Source organism: Henckelia pumila, unplaced genomic scaffold (genome assembly GCF_033568475.1).
Source record: "Henckelia pumila isolate YLH828 unplaced genomic scaffold, ASM3356847v2 CTG_466, whole genome shotgun sequence".
Classification (NCBI taxonomy): Eukaryota; Viridiplantae; Streptophyta; class Magnoliopsida; order Lamiales; family Gesneriaceae; genus Henckelia; species Henckelia pumila.
In genome coordinates this window covers 1033227-1058732 of record NW_027331833.1, presented here as the reverse complement: position 1 = coordinate 1058732, position 25506 = coordinate 1033227, and the positions used below count along the sequence as shown (strand labels likewise).

The 25506-nt window shown below is 37.9% G+C and overlaps 2 protein-coding genes across 3 annotated transcripts; one reads left to right on the top strand and one right to left on the bottom strand.

The window, feature by feature from the left end:
* Positions 1–2311: 2311 nt before the first annotated feature.
* LOC140872574 (uncharacterized) lies at positions 2312–5389 on the bottom strand. Its single transcript, XM_073275457.1, has 6 exons — positions 5022–5389; positions 4142–4309; positions 3626–3887; positions 3260–3420; positions 3011–3160; positions 2312–2823 (listed from the first exon to the last, which is right to left on the bottom strand). The coding sequence occupies exons 1-6, from the start codon at positions 5064–5066 to the stop codon at positions 2476–2478; spliced, it is 1134 nt and encodes a 377-aa protein (XP_073131558.1). The 5' UTR covers positions 5067–5389; the 3' UTR covers positions 2312–2475.
* Positions 5390–6422: 1033 nt separating this feature from the next.
* LOC140872481 (mediator of RNA polymerase II transcription subunit 25) lies at positions 6423–21029 on the top strand. 2 transcript variants are annotated; one of them, XM_073275328.1, is made up of 15 exons: positions 6423–6609; positions 7675–7705; positions 7872–7935; positions 8596–8726; positions 9278–9481; positions 9573–9638; positions 11025–11235; positions 17321–17394; positions 17508–18353; positions 19039–19092; positions 19320–19348; positions 19915–19983; positions 20073–20157; positions 20245–20331; positions 20421–21029. In XM_073275328.1, exons 1-15 carry the CDS (start codon positions 6512–6514, stop codon positions 20871–20873), a joined length of 2502 nt encoding a protein of 833 aa, XP_073131429.1. In that variant the 5' UTR covers positions 6423–6511; the 3' UTR covers positions 20874–21029. The 2 variants fall into 2 exon arrangements, with proteins under 2 accessions (XP_073131429.1, XP_073131430.1); XM_073275329.1 differs by lacking the exon at positions 7675–7705 and having other exon boundaries at positions 6470–6609.
* The last annotated feature ends 4477 nt before the right edge of the window (positions 21030–25506 follow it).

The window sequence follows — 25506 nt, the reverse complement described above, 5'->3', positions numbered from 1 at the left end:
GGTCAAATTTGTCAAAGTCAATTTGGACCTTGGTAGCCAAAAGGCTCTGCTTTGTCGAACTTGGACAAACAGAGACATGATGGACAATGGTACAAGTGGAGTGGAGCAAGTTGTGACCAACAATAGTGTGAAGGTGAAGGGCGAGGCTAGATTGTTGAACTTGAACAACTAGCGCATCCCCGACATCTTCCTCAACAATTTCCATCTCAATAAGCTCTGGTTGGTCCATCGGTGAGTCATAAGTGGGTTCCTCCTGAATTCTATGTATTAACAGACCACAACAGTCAACATCGGGGCAGACATAATCACAGTGGTTAGTGTTGGAAATTGTATTATTGAATGAATTACAATTGAAATGGGCTTGAAAGGCCTTGTCCAAAGTATTACAAAATTCAAAATTTTGGTGAAATAAATTGGAGGGAAATGGGGAAATGGTAGTCCCACATTGGAACAACTCTAATTTGTTGTTCACCTTAATTAGTCCAACATTGGACTATGGGATTGGGCCCTTAGGGCACCGGATGTTTTGTAAAGGGGCAAGACGCTAGTCGATGCAACAAACACACGCGCGCGCGGCCGGCCGGCTCGGTGTGGTGTGGTGTGGTGTGATGTGATCTTCTGATCCGATTATTCTTTTTGAATAAAATTTATTTAAAATAATATTTTATTATTTTATGGAGTAGGACCGAGCGGTAAAATATTACCGCGCGGGCGCAGCACCGCACATGCAAGACAGTGAGTTCAAAGCGACGTGCGCCCGCGCGGTTAAAAATTACCGCTCGAGCGCGGTACCAAAATGGCGAGGCAGTGTGTTGGCTTAAATTTGGGCGCTCGCGCGGTAGAAAATTACCGCCCGAGCGCACCTTCTGCAGAATGAACAGTCACAACTGTTTCTGGCATTTTTCTGTCATGGGTTGCATCCTTACGCCTTCAAACGTGTTGTTTCGTGTATAAGACTATATATATGGTGGTTATAATACAGAAAACAGATACATAGAAACATCTGATAACGTAGATTTCAGATTTCTGATTTCTCAAAATCTTTCCCTCACTTTCTCAAAATAAAAGTTAAAGCATATTTTCATTCGTTGAAGTTCGTGATATTTGCAGTGCTGCTATATCACGATCGAAAGTCGTTGTATCTTAGAGACGATTGCCGCTAACGTTTAGCACTTGGAACGGGCAATTTCGTCTTGCGGATAGAAAGTTTCTCTCGCCTCGACTGTGTTGATCATTTTCGTTGCTGTTGATTGCTTCCGACATTGAAGTTTTCAGAATTCAAAATACAACCTACTAACAGTTAGGTTCTCCATACATGAAACAACTAAGTCAACTCCACGACTCGCCGATGGGCCACAAGACTGGATAGAGAATTGGGTGCCAGAGGGTACTGAAGCGGTGGTGCGCGGGCGTGGTTGAGCGGCAGGCAGGGGAAGCCAATCCAGTAATTCATCTAATTGTACATCTTCAAAAGATGCAGGAGTCTCTACCTTGAAAATCATTTAATGTTTTAAGATAAAGATAAAAATAAATCTCTTATTTTATGTATGCATCACATAGTTAATTTGTCCATCTTTTATGACGTAATGATACTTCTTTATTACCAATGTGGAATAGAATATTTTTCATTATTATAAATCACATTTTATTTGTTCGGTTAACGAAATTAGCTTTATAAAATCAATTTTATTATTTTTTTATTTGAATACAAAATGATCAAATATTTTTTTTATATATGATTTTTTTATCAAATTATAATTTTTTTTATTGATATCCCAATTAAAATATTATAATAATTGGTAAGTTGAGTTAATTACCATTCTATCCATTCAATCTGAGACCAAATTGGATCCACATCAGAATACTGGAATACCAGAACTAAGGGGAAAAAACGAATATCGAAATACCATGGATTCGATTAACGGCCCAATAACATAATATTACAAAGATATTGGGCCTTTAGGATATATTACACGGACCCCTCTAATTTAGCCCAGCAGTTTTCCCCTTTTTACATCACGTACAGTGGGTTTACTGCACCAATCGTTAACGATAAGGCTTTGTTGGGTCGTATTTTTCGAGAATTTAGGGGCCTGTTTTCAAAAATGAGTTTTTGTGAAAATATATTGGAAATAAGTTGGTATGTTTTGAGAAGAACAAAAAATTATGAGATAAGGCTATCTTTAAAAATATGATATTGAAATGAGCTAGAATATTTAATTTCTCAAAAATTATTAACCATTTTACATTCATATTGAAGCGACTATTCCTTGGACAATCAAGAACTGCAGAATAATAATAATAATAATAATAATAATAATAATAATAATAATAATGATAATGATAAACACAATTCATTACTGTTAATGATAATCAAGGGAAAAAAAAAGGTGCTGAAACGTGGATTTAAGTGAAAAAATTGTTTTGACCCCCAAGAACAAAGGGCGCTGTACAGATTATATATTACTTCACACTTCACAATTTGAAAGAAAGTGTTCTCTCCCATTTCTGGGGTTGATAAGGGATGGGGCTAACAATTTTTACAGCCTGAGGTGAAGGCAGTTCACTGTGATGAGGGACTTTCTCGTGCCACACGAACTCATTTTCGTGCTGGTATTTTTGGAGCGACTCGGTCATGTCATCAAATACTTGCTTGTACACTTGTTTCCAAGAATCTTCTCTCGGTTGGTTGTTCTGTGAACTGGATAATGCCCTCTGAAGAACACCGATCGCCGTGCCAATTTTACCTTTGTTTTTAAGGCTTTCCGCAAGGTATTTGTAACTCTTTAACTCGTGCAAAGTCTTGCAACTCACGACAAAATCCTGCACAGAATAGAAACACCACGCAAATCAGACATAATTCCTCATATTTAACACAGTCATCGCCCCTCCACATCGCAATTCACGTGACGACTGCCATTTATGTGTGTAAAGACTTCAGACTACAAGTTAAAAAAGATTTTTGGGAGTTTAGGTTACATCATAGGCTTGAAGTAAAGTGCACACATACCATAAAGCGAGGCGAAATATCCTTGCATTCTTTGGTGAAAATTTGCAAGTTATCAATGGCATTAGCCATGAGATCTGTCACACCATAATGCAACTTCGCTAAAAGGCCACCAGTATTACCATTTTCTTCGGCCTTCCTAGCAGCTACAGCCTAAATATTTTCAACCAAGCATATTTCATTTAAGCCACCACAAGGGAAAGACAAAAGCTTTACAAGCGTAAGCGATCAAATAAACACAAGTAGGCAAACCTGGGCTTCGGCCAAGCAAATAAGACTCATCACAGAAGACACGTGAGGCAAAGCTTCAGGAGGCTTTTCTTGCGCACCAAATATGTGGTTAAAAACTTCTTCAGCCAAACAGGTATAAACTCCAGCAGCTTTTCGGAAAAGGGTAGTAGAATGCACAAGGTCTGCAACAAAAAAAATGGGAAAATAAGAAAAGCATCACAACCAGGGAGTGAATACAGGAATTTGGGAAACTTGCAGTTCTTCTAAAATTTTTTTATTAAACTTTAAAATAAAATTTGTTTATGGGGGCGATTCCCCCTGCAGGTTCCAACCCAGATCACCACATATCCTTTTGGAATACCAGTACAATGGAAAAGTTAACCTTGCCTGATGGTAGAACTTCCAAAGCTTGCTCACGAAGCATTGCACCGTATACAAATAATGTCATTCCAAGCTCAAAGTAAACATTATCAAACTGATAAAATTTTGGACCCATAAGGTTGAAGATAGATGATGAAGTGAGAACACTGCTCCATCTAATTTTAAGATCTGAAATCCAAGAAATCATTCGGCGATTGTGGTCCATCAAGTTGACGTGGTGAACGAGGTTCTCTAATAAAGGCAAATAATATTCCAGCTTCTGAATGTCCTGAAACAATAAACTTCGTTAACAATTCGAGTATCATACTGCCATGCAAAGTCACAACCAGATAATGATAGTTGTCGCACAAGTTGCAACTATAACTCCTCGATGATCTCAGGATTGAGCGTATGCCCTTATATCAAAAGTTATTATTGGTGATACTGGTCTAATTCAAAATTTTCATTTTATTCAGCAGCCTAAGTTCCACATTCTTACTTTTGCCAATAAAATTACAACATATGATACCAAAAGTAGTTTACCTGTTCACAACGGGAGGTAAGACCTCCGGACATTTCCCTCGCAATAGCGGCGGTAACAAGGCTTTTCTCATTGATGGACTCCTCCATTGCTCTACGTTTGGAGCTCATATCCTTAAGTTGTTCGAGTGTCATGGAATCACTTGCCAAAAAGACATTTTCGAACTCAATCTGGCAATCATCAACACGACATGTATAACATCAAATACGGCCAGTTCGAAAATACAAGTCATAGTATAGAAAACATTTTAATCAATCTTAGCTTTCTTAGTACATTTCATTAACATAGAAACAGTTTTCATGTTTGGACCCAGAGGGAAAAATGAGTACTTTTTTATTTTCTAAATGAGCAACTAACTTTGAAGTCTAGATGACATATTTTCTACCTTTTGTCGTAAGCATTGTATTTAAACATCACTCTTTCGAGAAAAAAAACCCTTTAAAAAGTATATTTTGTAGAGGAAAAAATTAACTTTTGGTATGATAGCATCTAAATACAGCCTCACTCACCAACCAAATGCAACTTTAGAAACAATTATTTCTCATAATACCCAAAATCTAGAAATTTTAGAAGTTTAATAAATACTGCACAAAGCCCACTATGACACAGCACTCACTGATTCACATTTGTTTGGCTGATATACCAATCCCACGATTTCTCACAATACAACACACAACATTTAGCAGCAAACATTCGATTTTTGTGAAAATATATGAATCAAAACCACTACTCCCACACACACCACCACCACCACCACCACCACCAAGAAAACGTAGAACGCATCCGTTCAAATTTCCAAGTATTGATTAAGTCCCATCTATTCCAAACAAAATCAATAATATTGATTGGAAAGTAACATAAAACTCAGGGGAGAAGCCATACCAGCTTGGTTCTCAACTTTGAAAGGCCTGGATAACTTATCATCATCTTCACACCTCAATACCCACCAAGAGACTTTCACAACTCTCGAACCCGATTTCTTGCTTTTTTTTTCTTCTTCTTTTTAAATAAATTTAAATTTATCAAAATCCAATCTTTCACGAAAAAGCGTGATCGTTTCGGATTCTCCCAAAACCCCACCTCGTACAAAAGACTTTCTTTCAAATTACTTGAGTATTCAACGCATCCCCCTCATCTATAAATGGATACAAACACTAACAATGTATAAATTTATATATAAATCGTTCGCAGATTCGAGCCATCATCCAAATGGCTCCTTTGATCACATGGATTTGTGGGCCGTGTTCCTTCTTAATTAAGAATTCTGATGATTTTTTTATTTATTTTATTATTTAATTTGTTGTTGAAGAAGTAATTGTGATCATTCCTCATTTCAATCCAGTGGCTAAAGCCTGAGTTGACCCTACAGGTCGACTACCGCGGGTCCACGTTTTTCTTGGGCTTTTATTTTATATATTTTAGGCCCATTTACTTCGTTATTTATTGTTTCTTTCTATTTATTTTCCGTCAATGCAAACATTATTTTTGGAGAGGAGTCAACGGTAAATTAATTATTTTTTTAGGCTCAATTTTATATTAAGTAATTAGACCAATCGATAAACTCCTCTCTCTTTTCCTCTCTGGGTTTTTTTTTTTTCAAACTAAATTGCTTGCTCTTTTCCTTCGAGGAGTTCGCGAAATTTCATGAAAATTATTTGAGTTTAAATATATCAAAAGATCGATATTGGGTTCGTGTTCGTGAAGTGATGAAAAAATATAGAATTTAGAAAATATATGTCGAGGTTAGATGGCATAAATGAATCGAATTTATTATTAGTTTTGAATAAAACAAAATATAATTCAATAACTAGTTTGTCTATTGTAATATGATTTCAAATGATCGATTTGATACACATTAATAATGAAAGATAATATTTTTAGCATAAAAATAATATTTTTGAATGAGTCATGTCGATCGTATATCTCATAAAATTGATATCCGAGACGATTTTTTGTGATAAAATAAAACATCTAATATCAATTGAAAAATTATTTTAACCTCAATATATTTAATATAAAAATTTAATTTTGTATACCGATTACGAGCAAAAATTTGCCAATATTTATCATAAATAAATACAATTGATATAACAAAAAAATTCTTATGAAAGATATTTTTATATTTCTTTTTAAATTTAATGAGTAAAAAAATATTATATCGTATGTCAAAAATATTATTTTTTGTTACGAAATTAGTAGAGACTAATTTTTAAAAATATAATAATATTATTTTAATATAAATTAAAATTAAAAATTACAAAATATTACAGACAACGTTGTTACTTGCGAAAGAACGAGACCAGAAGCAAGCAGGTAAAGGGGAGGCCAAGGGAGAAAAAGATTGGATTTTGGCTGAGAAAATTCTCAATTACATGGTGCCGAAACAGCTGATCGTGGCCGTTGAAGGCACGGCCGCCACCGGACCTTTCTGGCAAACCATCGTCTCCGATTACCTCGAGAAGATCGTCCGGTAATGTTACTAGGTCCCCCCTTGAACTGCGTTTGTGCGCTTTTTTGGAGCGCGGCCTTTATTTTTCCTCTAGGGATTATGTTTATTGGAGAGGTTTTCAGTTTACCCGAATGTAAATTGCTTGTTCGGGGGAGTAGATTTATCGATTCAACAGTTCCATTGGTCTCTTTTGAAGTAAATTGAGTTTTGAATTTGTTTTCTGATATTGACCAGTGCTTGTGTTGCGAAATTAGTTGCCTTGATTTGGAGGTTATTATTTACGAATATTGCCTTCCCTTGAGTGGGTGGAGGTGGGGTGTACTTTTTGTGGGGGAGGGGGAGTGAGGGGCGACCTTGCTTACGGTGTGATTTAGCACATGCACTTAATTAATCCTCTTTGGAGTCTCTAAATATCATGACTGGTGGCGATCATGTTTCTCGCTCGTCAATTGTTATTTTTATACACTTTTTTTTGGTTTGCATGATAATCAAGACTGTTCCTTTTAAAATTGTTGTTGTATAATGCTATGGAAGGGATATTCGTTTTGTATTAATATTTTACTCCCACAAGAAATCTTGTGAATATTCCGGACATCAAGAGTTCACCTTTATTTTGTGAAAGGATCTTGTGAATATTCCGGACATCAAGAGTTCACCTTTATTTTGTGAAAGGACGATGCTTTGCTATTAATGTGGAATTTGCGTGCTAGAATATCCATACAACTTCACAAAGAAAAGCAGAAAGTTGAGTTTTGATCAGAACAAGCCAACCCATTATATTACCAGGCGTGATGGCTAAGAGTTTCTGTGCAAGTGATGTGTCCTAAGAAATAGCTGTTCCTTCATCTAATTTGCCATCTTTTCTGAAATAAAAACCGTTTCATTGTACTTTTCAAAATATTGGATTGGAAAATCTTTCCAGTCTACTTGGCACAAGCAATGGTTGCATTCTGCGTACTGTTTAGATCTATAAATCAATACATTTCACCATCATTGACAGTGTTTTACTGTAATAACTTGATCCTGTCGATCTTTGATCATGTATGGGTTATTAATAAATTTTGAGTTTTATGACAATCCATGCAGATCTTTTTGTGGAAACGAGACAACAAGTCAGGTAGATATAACTGGCATGTCTTATACTTTAGCTATCTATATTTTTATTTTAAATACCAAGGACGAGATTTTTGTGCTACCAGAAGAGTATTTATTGATGTTTTTCTGTTTGACGTGCAGCATTCGAACCTTTTGATAGTTATTCATTTATTCCATCTTTTTTTCAGAAGCCATCTACTCCCCACGTCGAGCTATCGCTAGTTATGTTCAATGCTCATGGATCTTATAGTGGTGTGTGCTTTTATTCTTCTTCGTGTTTTTCCCCTGTTTTTGGAGACTGCGGCATTTCTATTTTCTCACTTTCAGATCAAATGGTACCATTTGAAAAAAAGTCTTACATTTCCAAGTAATTTATTGTGGAAGACATTGTAGAGGAGGGTTTGAATACAGTATTGGTCTTTCGCTCTTTGTTCAGTTAGCATCTAATTTTTCAAAATTTAAATATGGTGGTTAAAAATTAAATTGACATAGAATACCAGTTAAGTTTCATACTTCATTTTTCACCTAGTCGTAAGTAAGGAAAGTTTTGTATGTCGCTGAGATCTCCCATGCATCTGGTTTAATCTATAGAATAAGTGCTTAGAGAAGTTTTTGAAAATTTTCTTAAACCTGCCTATTTATTTGTGGTGATATTGTAGCATTCTGTTGACATATGGTTTGGAGCCTATTTATTTGTGGTGATATTATAGCATTCTGTTGACATGTGGTTTGGAGTTGTGTATTTGGGTATTTAAGGTAGTGCGAGACAACCAAATCTTGTTTTCTTTAGTTAAAGTATTTTTAAAAAAAATTGAATTAAATTAAGATACGTCACCACTTAATTATTTTGGCTTGCCTTATGTATTACCTGTTCTTTGTCTGTTCTTTCTATAACATATTTTATCTGTTCAGCTTTCCTCGTGCAAAGGAGTGGCTGGACCAGAGACATGGATATTTTCTTTCAATGGCTCTCAGCCATACCGTTTGGAGGTGGTGGATTCAGTGACGCTGCTATTGCAGAAGGGCTTGCAGAAGCTTTAATGGTCTGTGATGATGTCAATTCTTTCTGTTAACCACTTGTATTTTACTTCACTTTTATCGATGCGGTATTTCATTGTGAATTCATAATTGTAGTTGCTGCACCTGTGATATACGTTATGGATTTAAGGTGAAATGTAATACCGTTGTAATCTTTATCTGTTTGTACATTAACAAATTTTGGTTATCCATTGAAGCTCAATTGTTCAAGATTACATATTAGATGCTATAACTAAATTGCAGAAATTTCTTCATGGATCTTATTTTAACTAATTAGAATTTGCAAACCTTGTTGAAAAGTCATCTCTGCAGTACAGATGTTTGTCCTTGGCAACTAAATCATTTGTAAAATGGATTTGGTGCAACTAGTCTCCTTTGTAGAAATGGCCACTGGACTTGTTCATCAATTTACTTCAATAAAATGAATCTATACCACCCTGGTGACTTGAAATTGTTACAAAAGTTTTCTTTTTTTCTATTCGAATGATTGACAAGACTTTCAATATTATTATTTTCATAAACTTGTTTTCTAAGAATCGTTTTACTTTTTAAGTAGATGTTCTCTTACCCAAGTGGCAACCAAAATCAAAATATGGATGGACAAAGACATTGCATTCTTGTTGCTGCAAGCAATCCTTGCCCATTGCCCACACCAGTATATCGACCACAGCCACAGAATCTTGATCAGAACGATGCATCTGAAAAGCAACCAGATAGTCATCTATCTGACGCAGAGACATTGGCAAAATCATTTGCTCAGGTACTGGTTAAAGTAACTTTTGCCGTTGCCATCTGATCTCGAAATCCATTTTACATCACTGAATAGCTAAATAAATATGCTTCTTTGGCAGGGTTCCATTTCTTTGTCCGTAGTTTGTCCAAAACAGCTTCCCAAACTTAGGGCAATTTATAATGCGGTAATGATGTGTTTTTACATGTTACTCATTCTTTAACTCTTGTTGAAATTAATGATATTTGCGTACGATTTTCTCATTTGAATTCTAATTATAAGTTGGTATCTGTGTGAGCATTTTTGAGTCCTCACCCATTTGGCCTTGTTATTGAGTTTTTAATTCCTTGATTCTACTGGCTAACAGATTTTATCATTTGATTGACCACTACTAGGATTTGTAGTTATGCATTATTATATCATTTCCTATGATGCCATTCGTACGATATAAAGTAAAATTACTTCAACACTGGATTGCTCGGGATCAGATATTCCTCCACCAAACCCTGTGGCTGTGCTAGATATCTCAGAACCAACTGGACTTAGTTAGTTTCTTAATTTGGCCTAGTTCTGTATAATGTTCAAATTACTGTCAAGAGTCTGCTTGTTTGCAGAAGTCTATGCACTTTGGATGATTTGGATATCCACTTCGACTGAAAATAAATTGAAAACCCTCCGTCCAGTTGACTCATAGGATTTGATTATCAAATACTCTTCGAGTTAATACATAACTTCTGATGGTCTCTCGAAAATATTAGAAAATATGGTAAAATGTATAATTTTAACTCTAAATTCTAAAATGAAAGCAAAATTAGGAATTCACAATTGAAATGTGAGTCTTGCACTTTCAGAAGCATGACTAATTATTATAGTTTCCCCACATTATAAATCTTTTTAAATTTGGGTTTCTGCATTCTACTCTTCAAACCCCACAGTTCTGAATGGCCTTTTGGAGAGATGGAAAATATGATCATGTAACTGAGAACTTTTTTCGAGTTTCTGTGCCCGATGGGTATTTTGTGCATTAAGTTTTTAGTTAGAATATTTTTCATTAAATCTGGACCTCTGGAAAGAATAGATAGCTGAATATTTCCTTTTTATAAAAGCCATCAAGGGCATTCAAAAATGTTAAAAAAAAATTCTCGTGGCTTGCAAATTATAGGTAAATCCTTCTTGAAATCGCTTGAGTACCATCCAATTTATTATTTGCTTTTAGTTGATTTAGAAAATTGATTCAGATAAATGAGTAATATATGTCGTTTCTTAATTGGGTCAGTGAAATAAAAACCTTTCCTGATGTTGATTGTAGATTCGTTTGTTTACATCGTCTATCTGGTATTTCGCTTGACTTATGAATTTCACCAGAATTAATTTATATTTTTATATGCATTTTCTTTTCCATTTATATTGGCCATTTTCAGTATTACATGGTCCTATTAAATTTTGATCTAAGTAGAATATTTGCAAACAAAAATCAGAGATATCTGAAATACTAATCTCTTCTCTTTATCCATTTATCTTTTGAAAAGGTAGATTTTGACAACACTGACATTACCATCAATGTATTGATTAGGGAAAACGTAATCCACGAGCTGCAGATCCTTTGATAGACAATGCCAAGAATCCTCATTTCCTTGTCCTCATCTCAGAAAATTTTGTGGAGGCCCGTGCTGCTTTAATTCGGCCAGGAATGACCAATTTGCCATCCAATCAAAGCCCTGTAAAGATGGATGCAACACCTGTTCCACCCGTATCTGCTACACCTTCGATTTCTGTCCCATCTGGTGATTTTCGAAACTTGAATTCTATGCCAATTTTATCTTCCTCCTTGTTGCTGTGGTCTATAGTTGAATGTACTGAACAACCCTGTGAGTTGCTAGGTTATTTCCTTTTATGTGTTTACTTGCAGAATGAAACTAGACTATATTCCCGTCTGTTGTGCAAAAATTGATATGTGCCTTTAGGAATGATCCCTTTTTCCCATGGCTATGGATAACAATCTTTATTTGTAGTTTTTTGAGTGGCGAGTGCTGGAGCTTTTGTCCTTCAACTATATGATTGGAAGTTGATTAAAATGGCAGATAGATCTGTAATGCAGTATATTAATATGATATTGAAGAAATTCTGAAGATAGAAATTTTATTTCTTACGTGCAAAGATAATTATACAATCTTTTATACCCGCTAGAATACTACCAACTGTAAAAGAAAAGATAGCTACAAATCAAAGAGAATATTCAGCAAATGTAATTTAGTAAGTAGATCAAATCAATCCCTAAATATCAGGGTGTAAATCTCGTAGATCTGCAAGGATTTCAACACTCCCCCTCCTCAAGCTAGGTTGTAGATGTTGAGCAACCTAGCTTGGATTTTAGATCCTCAAGTTGTTTTCTAGGCAATACTTTTGTCAAGATATCTGCAGTTTGATGACTTTTTGGGATATAATGAAGAGAGATGATTCCTCCTTCAAGTTTTTCGTTTACAAAGTGTGTCAATCTACACATGTTTAGTTCGATCATGACACACTGGATTTTTGCTTTGCTGATGGTAGACCAATTATCACAGAATAATTTTACAGACATCAATCGTTTTATCCATATTCCCTCACGCATGTCTTGTGATAATGCTCTAAATCCAGCTTCTGCACTACTCCGGGACACTACCGGTTGCTTTTTGCTACACCAAGTAACCAACCAAATTTCCCCAAAGATAGGTGCAATACCCTGAAGTTGATCTTCTATAGATCCAGCTCAATCAGCTTCAGTAAATATCTCAACCTCCTTGTTTTATGTCCTTTTGAAGAATAAACCTTGACCCAAGGTTCTAAAATTCTCCAGGCACTAGTCGGACGCCAGATCAGGTGGGGACTAGGCGCCGCCAGGCGAATTCCTCGATATAACATAATAAATCAGATATTATAACTCCAACACGATAACATCAAATTTAAAATGAGTTAAAAATTACATAATTAATAAAATTTCACAATTTGCTCTACTTATTCTCCATAAATTTCTCTACTTATTATTCTCCATATTTTTCTTCTCTTCTCTTTGGAAACGATGGTGAAAGGGTTTTTGTGGAAGAGTAATAAAATTTTTCTGTCAGTTTTTTACTGGGCTTATGATTTAAAACTTAAAAGCCAAAAAAAAAATTTCATTTCTGCCTAGGTCCGCCTAGGACGCCTAGGCTGGCCGACTAGCACTACTTTGGTGCGGTCGGCCGGCGTCTAGCGCCTAGGCGCCACCTAGGCCGTTTTGTAGAACACTGTCTTGACCATGAGTTCTTTTTAAACACCTTAAGATTCTATAAACTGCCTCCATGTGTTCTTCAGTTCGTTTATTCATGTGCTGGCTTACAACACTGATAGCAAAGCTAATGTCTGGTCTAGTATGTGATAGGTTATAGGTAGATGAGTTTTCCAATCAATCTTTGATATCTTCCATTGTCGATTTCCACAGTGTTTTCTGTAGTTCTTAGTTTTGAATTTTGGTCCCATGGGTGTATCGGCTGGTTTACATCCAAGGATCCAAGTCTCCAATATTTCCGTTGTGAAACTAAGATTTCCTTGTTCGATCTAGCCACCTTCATGCCCAGAAAGTACCTGAGGTTCCCCAAGTTCTTAATTTCAAATTCTTTGGCTAGGAAGCTTTTGAGTTTGTTGAGTTCAGCAAATCATCTCCAGTTAGGATCCTTTGATTTGAGGAGGACTGTTTGACAAACATGGTATGATCTGCTTGGCTTTGACTATACCCGAATTGGTTCACAGCTTTTGTAAATCTGTCAAACCAAGCGTTTGGTGATTGTTTAAGACCATATAAATATTTCTTGAGTTTGCAAACACTGTTGGGACTTGTGAGATAATCAAATCCAGGAGGTACCTCCATGTATACTTCTTCCTCGAGATCACCGCTTAGAAAAGCATTCTTTACATCTAGTTGGTGCAATGGCCAGTTAAGATTCGATGCAAGAGATAACAACACTCTGACAGTGTTAAGTTTTGCAACTGGAGCGATGTTCTTGGCAGTCTATGCCATATGATTAAGTGAATCCTTTTGCAACAAGTCGTGATTTGTACCTGTTAATGCTGCCTTCAATAATCTGTTTAACTGTTAAAATCCACTTGCAATCCACTGGTTGTTTTCCAGCTGGTAACTTTGATATTTCCCAAGTACCAGCTTGCTCCAATGCTTGTGTTCCTCCCAAACAGCAGCTTTCCATTCTGGTTTCTTAAGAGCTTCATGAATAGACTTTGGAATCTGTATGCTGTCAAGATTACTAACAAATGCATGATAATTTGGTGATAGAGCATTGAATGAGACAAACTTTTGAATAGGATGATCAGTGCATGATCTCTTCCCTTTTCTTAAAGCAATAGGTTCATCATCATCTATCGCATTGACTGGGGGAGAACAGGGACTAGTGTTACCTGGTGAATTGCTTGGATTTGGAGTTGGATTGGATTCATGGCAATGATTCAATGTCTCAAGTTCCTTTTCTTTTTGATTTCTTTTTCTCCTCGAATAGACTCGAATCTCGGCATTTGGTTCAGGCTGCAAAGTGTTACTAGGTGCTGGTTGATTACTTGAAATTGGTTGAGATGATTCAAACAGATCAGTAGAGTTTGGGAATGGATTTAGGTATGAATCTATAGCATTCGGTATGAATGTATCAGAGTTCCATGACTGAACTTCTTGTGAGGCAGTTTCATTAGAAATTTCTGACGTATAGTAAGGTTGTTCTTCAAAGAATGATACATCCCAATGATCCCATAGAGTTGTAGAACTTTTGAGTGATAGGAGAATAAAAATAACCCTTTTGATGAGATGAGTACCCAACAAACATGCACTTAACAGCTTTTGGGTCAAGCTTACACCTAAGATGATCATGAATATGAACAAAACAAGTTCACCCAAAGACCTTAGAGGACTGCTGGATATGATCCTACAGCTTGGGAAAGACTGAAGAAGGAGTTACACGGAGTCTTGAAGTTTAAAGTCCGAGAAGGCATCCTATTTATAAGATAGTTTGCTGTGAGGATTGCTTCACCCCAAAGGAACTTAGGAACACGAGTCGAAAACATCAAGGATCGAGCAACTTCAAGAATGTGCCTATTTTTTCTTTCTGAATCCTATTTTGTTGGGGTGTATCAACACAAGAACTCAAATGGATAATTCCTTGATTTTCAAGATATTTATCCAGATTTGTTTCAAAATACTCTTTCGCATTATCAGTTTTTATCACTCGTATTTTAGTTTGAAATTGTGTTTGAATCATAGTATTGAATTTTTGGAACAGTGCTCCCACTTTAGATTTTGATTTCACAAGGAACAACCATGTGACTCTAGTGTGGTCACAAATGACACAAACCATCTAGTTCCAGTCACATTTTTTTTTTTGGATGACCCCCACACATCGCTATGGAAAAAGGTGAGGAAGCTTTATATGGTGTACGGTGTTAAGAACTACGAGAATGTTTAGAGTACTGACACACCTCACATTGAAACAGTCGAGAACTTTTATTACTAAACAAGGATGGGAACAATCTTTGGAGATACAAGAAATTCGGGTGACCTAGACGATAGTGCCACAACATAACTTCACTATCCTTATTATTATTTTCACAAGAAACTGAACCTTTTGAAGGAACACACACAACATTAGAATTCTGGCCTCTAACATAATCTTCATTCTTGAGAAGAAAAAGTCCAGAGCACATCTTAGCATTGCCAATCGTCCTCCCCGAATCCAAATCCTGAAATTCAGAGATATTTGAGAAAAATTTAGCAACACTTTTATGTTCTTGAGTAAATTTGCTGACTGACAAGAGATTACAATCAAGATTTGGCACATGGAGGACCGAGGATAAAGATATATTCTCAGAAATAATTATGGAACCTGTTCCTGCCACCTTGGACAAGGATCCATCAGCAATTTTCACAGTCAAATCTTCTCTGCATGGATAGTATTTGTGGAAAAGAGTAGCATCTCCGGTCATGATCAGATGCTCCCGAGTCCACTATCCATGGGCTGTTTTTCCTTGAATGTTCAGTGAGGGCACTTAAGAAATTACCTTTTTGTGCCACAATTCCTGTCCCCACCATGTTATTATTCTGCGGTGAGAACAATTTTTGCAATAACTCGAATTGCTCCTTGCTGAATAAGCTGGAATCAGATGTTGAAGACCCTTCATTGACTGAAGCATTACTGCCTTGGCTCTCCTTGCCACGAGTTGAATGTGTAGGCTTCCAATTTGTGGGTTTTCCATGAATTTTCCAGCAGGTGTCCAAGTTGTAAGTAGGCTTCTTGCACTTTTCACACCATAACTTCCCTTTTCTTTGTCGAGTGTCACTATTGACTTGTTGAGTGCCTCGTGCTGCCAAAGCTGAGTTCTCTGTAGAATAGTCGGTGGTTTGTGCCCCCTGCATCACCTTTTTCCTGCTTTCTTCTCTGCGGAGTTCAGAGAACACTTCTCGAATATTCAGAAGTGGTTTCATTCCTAATATTCTCCCTCGAACTTCATCTAGGTTCCTGGTAAGAGGCCCATCAGAAACTTGAATATTATTTTCCTTTCAATGATTTCACGAAATTTCTTTGCATCTTCTGGACAGCTCCACTGGTTTTCTTCAAACACATCCAATCGCTGCCAGTGGCGTGTGAGTATATTGTAGTATTGAGTGATACTGAGATCTCCTTGTTGGAGATCATGGTGTGGTTTCTATTTTGAAGATCTCAGATGTGTTTTCCTTAGTGGAATAAAATTCCTTGGCAGCATCCCATATTTCATGTGCTTGTGCTGTAGAGAAGGAAATTTTTGCCGATCTCGTTTGTCATCGAGTTGACAAGCCAGGACATCACCATATTGTTATCGATCTTCCAGGTTTTGAACTTCGGGTCGTGTTTTTGGAGCGGTGATTTTTCCAGTAAGATAATCATCCAAACCTTTGCCGCAAATGTACATCATCACATATTGTGACAATTGAAGGTAGTTTTGCCCATTCAATTTGAGTCCTATGACAGGATGTGAACTACTTTCCACATAGCCATGATGGTTGTGAGGTTGATCCTCGAATCTGATAAAAAGATCCTCGTGAGGATCTTTTTTATCAGATTCCGAAGTCATTCCGTATTTGGTCATCGGAATATATCAGAGGTTTAAGACCCTCTCTGATACCATGAAGAAATTCTGATGAAATTTTATTTCTTACGGGAAAAGAGAATTATACAATCTTTTATACAACTAGAATACCAACAACTATAAAAGAAAAAGATAGCTAAAAATCAAAGATAATATTCAGCAGGTTTAATTTAGTGAGTAGATCAAATCAACCCCTAAATATCAGGGTGTAAATCTCGTAGATCTGCAAGGATTTCAACAGATATCAATTGTGAAGGATGCGAGATTTTAGTTCCTAGAAAATTATATTTTTCACCTGGTCATTGATATTCACGTGGAATCAGAGTAGGTCGCTCCGTTCCATGTGGCGAACAACAGTGACATCCACCAGAGTGTGTGTTGGAGTTGGTTTGGGGGTTTGGGTGGGTGGGTGGGTTGGGGGGGGGGTCCGGTTCTTGCTGAGGGATTCCCTTGTGCACCATTGAGGGATTCCCTTGTGCATGTGGTGCTTCATCACTCTGTCTTTGCAATGTTATTGATTAATGCTGATAGAATATGGCGAGAGTTTTTACCTTGAAAATCCTTGTCATTATTTTCTTTCATTTGGATAACTTGTTTGAGTTCGCGCACGCATACAAATTAGTAATACCACACAGGTATACACAACAGTAACCATGAGCCTTTGTTTTAGAACTCTTTCATAGTACTCAGTTGAGATGTAAGATTGATGTTGATTGTGTGCCTTTTTCTCTTCAGCAAATGGATCTGTAATGGGTCGACAACCAGTGGCTGTTGGAAGTATGCCCATGCCCCCTGCAACAATAAAAGTGGTAAAGTTCATATTTAATGTTTCTAAACTCCTCTGTTGGGAAAATTTGTTGATTCCTTTCTGTTCAATATTTTTGCTTGTCTTTGGTACTATAATCCTGCTAAATTTGTTCAGGAGCCAACCACTGTGACTTCCGCCGCTTCTGTCTCTTCTGTCCCTTCTCTGCCTTCTGTGACAACGCCTGCATTTCCACATATGCCATCTGTTCCTCGAGCTGCTTCTCAAGCGATTCCTTCCTTGCAGACATCTTCGCCTATGTCGGCATCTCAGGAAATGATTCCAAATAATGAAATTGTACCAGATACGAAACCTCTGGTAAATAACATGACACCCTCATTACGTCCAGTTGGCGGTCCTGCAGCAAATGTGAGAATTTTGAATCATGTCGCTCAAGCACGTCAGGCCCTTGCTGGAGGTGGGCTGCCTTCTATTGGGGGTTCACCTATGATCTCAAACACGGTATCCAGTGGAATGAATTCGATCCCTCCTGCCACAAATGTGATATCCACTGGCACTTCAAGTGTCACATCAATTTCCGGGCCATTACCAATGGCAGCGACAGTCCAAGTTGCACAAAATTCTGCTGCTGCCTCATTTACTTCCACAGCTTCTAATATGCCTGTAAATTCGAGCCTTGGGATGTCTCAACCTTTGAGTAATCTTCAAAGTGTTAGCATGGGGCAAACAATCCCTGGCATGGGCCAAGGAAATCTTCCTGTCACTCAAATGGTACAAACAGGGATGAGTATGAGTCAGAACGTTATGAGCAGCAATGGTGCATCTGGTATGCCTTCTGGAACTGGTGCCATGATTCCTACTCCTGGAATAGGTCAACAAATGCAACCAGGAATGCAGTCCGTTGGTGTAAATGGAAACAGCACTGTGACAAATATGCCCTTGAATCAGCAGACAGCAAATGCAATGCAATCAGCACAATCAAAATATGTCAAAGTCTGGGAGGTATTTATAATTATGAGTATGACAATGGCCATTTTTATGATGTTCCCGATATTTTTATTTTGACCTGAATTAACATTATTGTACGCAACTTGCTCGGTTATAACATCTGGTTCTGTGGTAGACCTGTGTGAAAAAGTTCTTTCAAACTTGAGGTGACTTAAGTATGCTGTCTTATTTTATTGGATGAAATGTATTGCAACCCTCAACTTGAGCATCTCCGCACAATCACATATATAGTTGTAGATTTTTATGGACTCATAATGTTGTCTACTGGAAACTGCATTGTTAAAGTATCATCTTATTACCGAGTAATAGAAATGGGAAAGAAGTCAGTATTGGTGATTAGGCAAATTGAGTTTTAGTGAGACCATCTTCACTAAGTTTGGTTTCTTCCTCATGTAGCAGTTTTAATCAAGTTGGAGGTACATAATTGTTTAGCCATACAATTTATTACCCAAAAATGGCAGTCTTTGGTCCACTGCCCACTACTTTGATGTATGCACGTGAGGTTGATTAAATTGTTGAAGGACACCAGGTCAAAAGGTCTTGCCTGAATTTTTTCATGAACAAACCTAGGATGCACAAATAACATGACTATAGTAAATGCTAAGATGCTAACAGCTGTGAGCAACTAGCCTTTTTTAACAGATTAGTTTATTCCAAGTGTTTGTGATGATGGATACAGGGAAGCTTATCTGGACAGAGGCAAGGTCAACCTGTTTTCATCACCAAATTGGAGGTACACCTTTCCCATGTGTAAAGTAGCTGTCCTATCATGAATAATGTCATGCTTAATTTTAGATGATAATATTTTAGGAGGGTAAATCTTGATTCAAAATGCCCCTCCAGTATTCATATTGTCAAATCATTTGGGATACTGTGTATGCTATTCTCTGGTATTAGCTTCTTCTGTATTAGAACCCTCAACTTACTTCCATTACTAACATCCTGGGTTACTTGTGCCAGGGATACCGGAGTGCCTCAGCTTCTGAGACGTAAGACTCCTCTGATGTTTTATTTTGTTACCAGTTGCCAGTTTTTCATGTATTTCATTGTGGTTCTGAAGGTTTGATTAGATCGTGATAATCTGTTATGATGGTAATTAAATTGATCTAACATTTAAAAGCTGGGCGTTTGATAAATTCTCTCTAATGAATTTATGGTTTTAGGAGGTGGATCTAATCAGATATACCAGATTAACCAAGTCACGATTCCTTGAAATAATTAGTCAGAGTAATCTTTCAAGAACCAACTTTGTTACTTTCCATTGAATTTATCTGGTAGTCTTTCAAGATCAAATTATAGCATCACATCACATTTACCCGTTTATGATTGGCTGTTCATTTATCTGTCAGCACAATCACTGTTTATGCAGAAATAAGTAATCCCCTCAGGTTTGGGCCTTTAAAAACCAATACTTTTGAAGGCATGATTGTAAAATATATCCTTTTCAATTTTGGGGAACACCCTTTAAATGTTTCCAACGTGTGACATTTTGGCATATTACCTATATACCAGACGTGGCTCAATTTGAATTCTGTTGACATTTTGTTTCTTTCAGGCTTGCTTCGAATTGGCCTGGAACAATGCAGATAGTTCGCCTGATATCGCAGGATCACATGAATAACAAGTAATTTCCTTAGTCGACTGGTACCTAATGTGCGCAGTATGAATAAATTGGCAATCCGTGGTTGTGTTCATTTTTCAACATTATGCCAGGCAATATGTTGGGAAGGCTGATTTTCTAGTTTTCCGGGCGATGAATCAACATGGGTTTCTTGGGCAGCTTCAAGAAAAGAAGCTTGTAAGTATTGTCCATACCAACCATATCTTCCCTTCGGCATCGTCTAAAACTCATGACGATAATCTCACTCATCGTGTAATTACGCAGTGTGCAGTAATACAGCTACCGTCCCAAACATTGCTGCTTTCAGTATCTGACAAAGCGTATCGCTTGATTGGAATGCTTTTCCCTGGGGTAACATTAGCCTTACCGTAGCATCTGTATTCCAAAATATCACACTAATCTTCTAGAGTTCGTATCTTTTAATCATATTTCTTTACCAGGATATGGTTGTGTTTAAGCCGCAACCATCGAATCAACAGCAATTACAGGCACAACAGCTGCAGCAGCAGCATCATCTTCAGCAGCTGCAGCAGCAACAGCCTCTTCCTCTTGTGCAGCAGCATCAGCAACAGTCACTCCCACAGTTGCAACAGCAGCAGCAGCAGCAACAGCAACAGCAGTCACTTCCACAGATGCAACAGCAGCCCCAACCGCAGCAGCTTACACAGATGCAGCAGCAACCACTTGGGCAGCTTCAGCAACAGCCACAGCTTATGCAGCTGCAGCCACAACAGCAGCAAATCCAGCAATTACAACAGCAGCCTCAACAGATGGTGGGGGCGGGAATGAATCAAGGTTATATTCAAGGGGCTGGACGGCCGCAGTTACTGTCTCAGGGACAGGTTTCAGCACAAGGAGCAACAAATCTGCCTGGGGGAGCTTTTATGAACTAATATAGTTGTGATCCATTTCATCTCTTGTAAATTTTTGTCTCAGCTAGTGTTCTCTAGCGGGGTTAGTGGATTTAATGTGCTGCTCTGTCACTCATGATAACAATTCTTCTAATTTAAATATTTTACCGTGAAATGATTTTTAAGAATTTATTTTCACGTCGGACAGGCAACTTCACAAGTACTTTCATATGATGAAAAAGATTCTTCTTCAACAATTCATCTAAGGGAGCGTTTGGTTTATTGGATTAGAGTAGATAGATTAGTTAAATTATGTTTCTCTCGTTTCAGGTAAGTTAGATCCTTCCTATACAGGCACTGCCTTGACATAAATCTAACGATGTACATTTATTAATAAATGTGGGGTTAATTATTTTTTAGTGGACCTCGCATATATTGATAAATGAGGACCCTTAGATCTATCATGGGCTAGATTTATCATGGGGTAATGCTTGTTAAGATAGGTTGAAATGAACCCTCGTGTTTCTTTACATTTACCCCAAATTCCACATCCCCCATCCCATCCCGGGAAAGTCTATGCTGGCTTAAGGGCACTGCCCTAAGCCAGCCAATGAGCGACACGTGTCATTCAGTTTTTAATTATTTTTTTAAAAAAAACAAAAATAGGCTTGCCTTTGTGTCGTCATCTTGCGTTAGAACAAAAAAATTTGATTTCTCGCGCGCGCTCTCATCTCTCCAACCCACCCGCCGAAAATTCCAAAATTTTGTTCTCCCGCGATCAACCTACCGTCATCATCTCTCGGACCCAAAACTTACAGAAAACCCCTTTCCTGTTTGCGTTCAGATTTTGCGGCCATCGTCTTCACCAAAAAAATTTCATCCTCCATGGAATCTGTCAGGTTGAAAATTCAAACCTCATAATGAGGTAGTGGGTGGAATGTCAATTATGGTCAATACATTTGTAAATAAAGGTGGGCGGATTTAATTGAAGCAGAAGCCACCGAGAATTTTCTCATGATTATACCGTGTGTTCAGACGACCGAGATGCTCTATAAATAGAGCTCTCATCTCGGCATTTCAGATTATCCCTCAGCCTCAAGCATTTTTCTGTTCTTGAGTGAATTTATTCTCTCCCTAGTTATTTCTATATATTTGTGAGATAGGTTTTCTCTTGTATTAAGAGGGTGAGTGTCTCTTTGGAAACACAGAGAGAGGTTGTAATTCTCCAAATATTATAGTGGAATCTTTTGGTCTTGCCCGTGGTTTTTACCCTAATAATTTTTGGGGGTTTTCCACGTAAATCTCGTTGTCTATTTATTTTTCAATTTACATAGTTTCTATCTCGTTATGCCGCACCTGGGACCAACAAGTGGTATCAAAGCCTTGACATAAAATTTAAAATTTTGAGTATGCTCTGTGGTTGCAGCTTTGACTGATCTTCCACATCAGAAAAGATTTTTTGAAGATTTTATAAGGCAGAAATCTTGTAGTCAAGATGACGGCAAAATACGAGATAGAAAAGTTCAACGGGAGCAATTTTTTGCTGTGAAAATTGAAGGTGCAAGCAATTCTAACAAAGGAGCGTTGCTTGGCAGCTATTTAAGATAGACCGGTGGATGTCACGAACGATCAAAAGTGGAACGAGATGAATCACAATGTTGTTGCCAATTTGCACTTGGCTATAACGGAAGAAGTTTTGTCAAGTATCTCTGAAATAAAAAGCGCAAAAGTTATTTGGGATACTTTGACAAAATTGTACGAGGTCAAGTCACTACACAACAAGATTTTCCTAAAGAGAAAGCTTTATACTCTTCGGATGGCGGAATCCTCATCGATGACCGACCATATCAACACATTGAATACTCTATTTTCTCGGCTCACTTCTATGGGGCATAAAATAGAGGAAAAAGAACGTGCGGAGCTTCTACTTCAGAGTCTACCAGATTCATACGATCAGCTCATCATCAATGTTACCAACAATGTTCTTTCGGATAATTTAAATTTTGACGACGTCTTAACTGCGGTTCTTGGAGAAGATAGTCGTCGAAGGAACAAGGAAGATAGGTTGGCAACATCGAAGCAAGCAGAGGCTTTACCGATGACGAGAGGAAGATTGACGGAGCGTGACTCCAGTGGGAGCCACAGATATGGTAGATCCAAGTCAAGAAGTAAGAAGAAGAATATTTACTGCTTTAAATGTGGCGGTAAAGGGCACTTCAAGAGAGAGTGTACGAAGAGCATCGATAAGGGATCTTAAGGAAATGTGGCCAGTACTTCAGGCGATGGTGAAATATTATTCAGCGAAGCAGCAACAGTTGCGGAAGGCAGACACAAATTTTGTGATGCATGGATTATGGATTCAGGAGCGACATGGCATATGACGTCAAGGAGAGAATGGTTCGACCAGTATGAACCAGTCTCGGGAGGATCTGTATTCATGGAAAATGATCATGCCTTGGAAATCGCTGGGGTCGGTACCATTAAAATCAAAATATTTGATGGTACTATTCGCACCATACAGGAGGTACGACATGTGAAGGGTCTGACAAAAAATCTTTTGTCTTTGGGGCAATTGGATGATATTGGGTGCAAAACCCGTATCGAGAAAGGGATCATGAAAATTGTGAAAGGCGCGCTTGTGGTTATGAAGGCGGAAAAGGTTGCTGCAAATCTGTATGTATTGTTGGGGGAAACACACAAAGAGGCGGAACTAGCTGTTGCATCAATTGGTTCGGGAGAAGAATCAACAGTGTTGTGGCATAGAAAGCTTGGACATATGTCAGAACGAGGAATGAAGATTCTCTCTGAACGAAAGCTGTTGTTAGGGCTTACAAAAGTAACTACCATTTTGTGAGCATTGTGTTACCAGTAAACAGCACAGATTGAAGTTTGGAACATCTACTGCCAAAAGCAAAGGCATATTGGAGCTGATTCATTCTGATGTTTGGCAAGTATCGATGGTGTCCCTAGGAGGAGCGAGATACTTTGTCTCATTTATTGATGATTTCTCTAGGAGATGTTGGGTGTGTCCAATAAAAAAGAAGTCAGATGTTTTTGAAGTCTTCAAAGTTTTCAAAGCGCGGGTTGAACTTGATTCTGACAAGAAAATCAAGTGTTTGAGGACTGACAATGGAGGAGAATATACCAGTGATGAGTTTGATGCATTTTGTCAGCATGAGGGCATCAAAAGACAGTTCACGACGGCGTACATGCCTCAGCAGAATGGAGTGGCAGAGCGGATGAACAGAACTTTGTTGGACAGAATAAGGGCCATGTTGAGTACTGCGGGTCTACCAAAGTTATTTTGGGCAGAAGCAGTTAAAACCGCTTCTTACATCATCAATCGTTCTCCTTCAGTGCGCGATTGATTTGAAGACTCTGATGGAGGTGTGGACTGGCAAGCCAGCTGATTATTCTCGGTTACATACATTTGGAAGTCCGGTGTACGTGTTGTACAATGAACAAGAAAGATCAAAGTTGGATTCCAAATCCAGAAAGTGCATCTTCTTGGGCTATGCTGATGGAGTAAAGGGGTTTCGCTTGTGGGATCCTACTTTCCACAAGCTTATCATCAGCAGAGATGTTATCTTTGAGGAAGATAAAGTGAAGGGAGACAAAGGCACACTGAATTCAGAAACTACTATCATTCAGGTGGAAAATAAGACAGACAAAGATCAAGTTTCTTGTGAAGCAGTACCAGAGCACGAGAAACAAGAACCAGTTGAGTCAGAGGTTTCCAAAGTGAGGCAGTCAACTCGAGAGAGAAGACCACCAGGTTGGCTTTCAGATTATGTCACTGAAAGTAACATTGCATATTGTCTGTTAACAGAGGATGGTGAGCCATCGAGTTTCCATGAGGCTACTCAAAGCTCGGATGTATCCCTGTGGATGACAGCGATGCAGGAAGAATTGGAAGCATTGGACAGAAACAAAACTTGGGATCTTGTTACACTACCACGAGGAAGGAAAGCTATAGGTAACAGATGGGTCTATAAGATCAAGCGTGATTGCAATAACCAAGTGGAGCGGTATCGTGCGAGATTGGTTGTCAAAGGGTATGCTTAGAAAGAAGGTATTGACTTCAATGAGATATTTTCTCCTGTGGTTCGACTTTCAACAGTCAGAGTAGTATTGGCATTGTGTGCTGTGTTTGACCTATATTTGGAACAGCTAGATGTGAAAACAGCATTTCTTCATGGCGATCTTGAAGAAGAAATCTATATGCTCCAGTCAGAAGGTTTTACAGAAAAAGGCAAAGAGAACTTGGTTTGCAGGTTGAATAAATCTCTGTACGGTCTCAAACAGGTGCCGAGGTGTTGGTACAAGAGATTTGATTCCTATATCATGAGCCTTGGGTACAACAGACTCAGTGCAGACCCTTGTACGTATTTCAAGAGGTCTGGTGATGATGATTATATCATTTTGCTGTTGTACGTGGATGACATGTTGGTAGCAGGCTCCAACAAAGATAGAGTCCAAGAATTGAAGGCACAGTTGGCTAGGGAATTTGATATGAAGGACTTGGGACCAGCAAACAAGATTCTAGGGATGCAAGTTCACCGAGACAGAAGCAATAGGAAGATTTGGCTTTCCCAGAAAAATTATTTGAAGAAAGTCTTGCAGCGCTTCAACATGCAAGATAGTAAGCCAGTTTCAACCCCTTTTCCTATTAACT

Coding starts and splice junctions, on each gene's coding strand:
- LOC140872574 (XM_073275457.1), bottom strand. CDS start 5,066: ATGATGATAAGTTATCCAGGCCTTTCAAAGTTGAGAACCAAGCTG. Junction 3,421..3,625: donor TTTGGAAGTTCTACCATCAG/GCAAGGTTAACT, acceptor TTTTTGTTGCAG/ACCTTGTGCATTCTACTACC. Junction 3,161..3,259: donor TTTGCTTGGCCGAAGCCCAG/GTTTGCCTACTT, acceptor GAAAATATTTAG/GCTGTAGCTGCTAGGAAGGC.
- LOC140872481 (XM_073275328.1), top strand. CDS start 6,512: ATGGTGCCGAAACAGCTGATCGTGGCCGTTGAAGGCACGGCCGCCACC. Junction 11,236..17,320: donor TTCGATTTCTGTCCCATCTG/GTGATTTTCGAA, acceptor TTTTCTCTTCAG/CAAATGGATCTGTAATGGGT. Junction 19,984..20,072: donor CAGGATCACATGAATAACAA/GTAATTTCCTTA, acceptor ACATTATGCCAG/GCAATATGTTGGGAAGGCTG.